Source organism: Echinococcus granulosus (assembly GCF_000524195.1).
Source record: "Echinococcus granulosus chromosome Unknown EG_S00348, whole genome shotgun sequence".
NCBI lineage: Eukaryota > Metazoa > Platyhelminthes > Cestoda > Cyclophyllidea > Taeniidae > Echinococcus > Echinococcus granulosus.
In genome coordinates this window covers 7,307-7,879 of record NW_020170728.1, presented here as the reverse complement: position 1 = coordinate 7,879, position 573 = coordinate 7,307, and the positions used below count along the sequence as shown (strand labels likewise).

Genomic DNA, 573 nt, shown 5'->3' with positions numbered 1-573 from the left:
TATATCTGTCCTGCTTTTGTTCATTCTTCAATGCTGCTAATTCTGAGCTCATAAATACAAACGCGCCACTGGTCTGCCATCTTACCTACCCAATTTTTGCTTACAATCATCAACCAACCATGGCGTAGTCAATTTATCTATGCATAAGGCTGACTTATTTCTAACTTATAACCTTAAATGCACCTTTTCTTCAATGAGTCAAGTGCGAGCAATGGGCCAGGGAATACCGGATTTATTTTCATCGGAATCTGTTTTCATCACACGAAAGTTTCACCAAGACCCGTTACATTGAGAAGAGCTCCCGTCCATGTAGCCATTTCGTTTTCTCGGCATTGCTTTAAAACTTTCCCTATATGAAAATGAAATTTGTCTGATATGTGGCTTTGGTTTTATTGAAACACAGCAAAAAACCACCACAGAATAAAAGCATGTGTCAGGAATGAGAATTGTGTCAATCATTGTTCTACTGCTGCTTCTCTTAACAATAGTGAGATTAAAGAGACGAAGGAAATGCCTGAGGATAACGAAAGAGGATGCATCAATGGTGAAGTATGTCGAAATGGAAAATATTGA

General features: G+C 38.4%; 1 protein-coding gene across 1 annotated transcript in view; it reads left to right on the top strand. All coding sequences in view use genetic code 11, as the record gives it.

The window, feature by feature from the left end:
• The window catches only part of EGR_11049 (hypothetical protein), a gene marked incomplete at both ends in the record, with an annotated part of 8,065 nt that extends 7,492 nt beyond the window's left edge, over positions 1–573 (top strand). The window contains one exon of the mRNA XM_024500298.1: positions 404–573. Coding sequence (XP_024345289.1) covers positions 404–573 — 170 coding nt within the window. The remainder of the gene's footprint in view (positions 1–403) is intronic.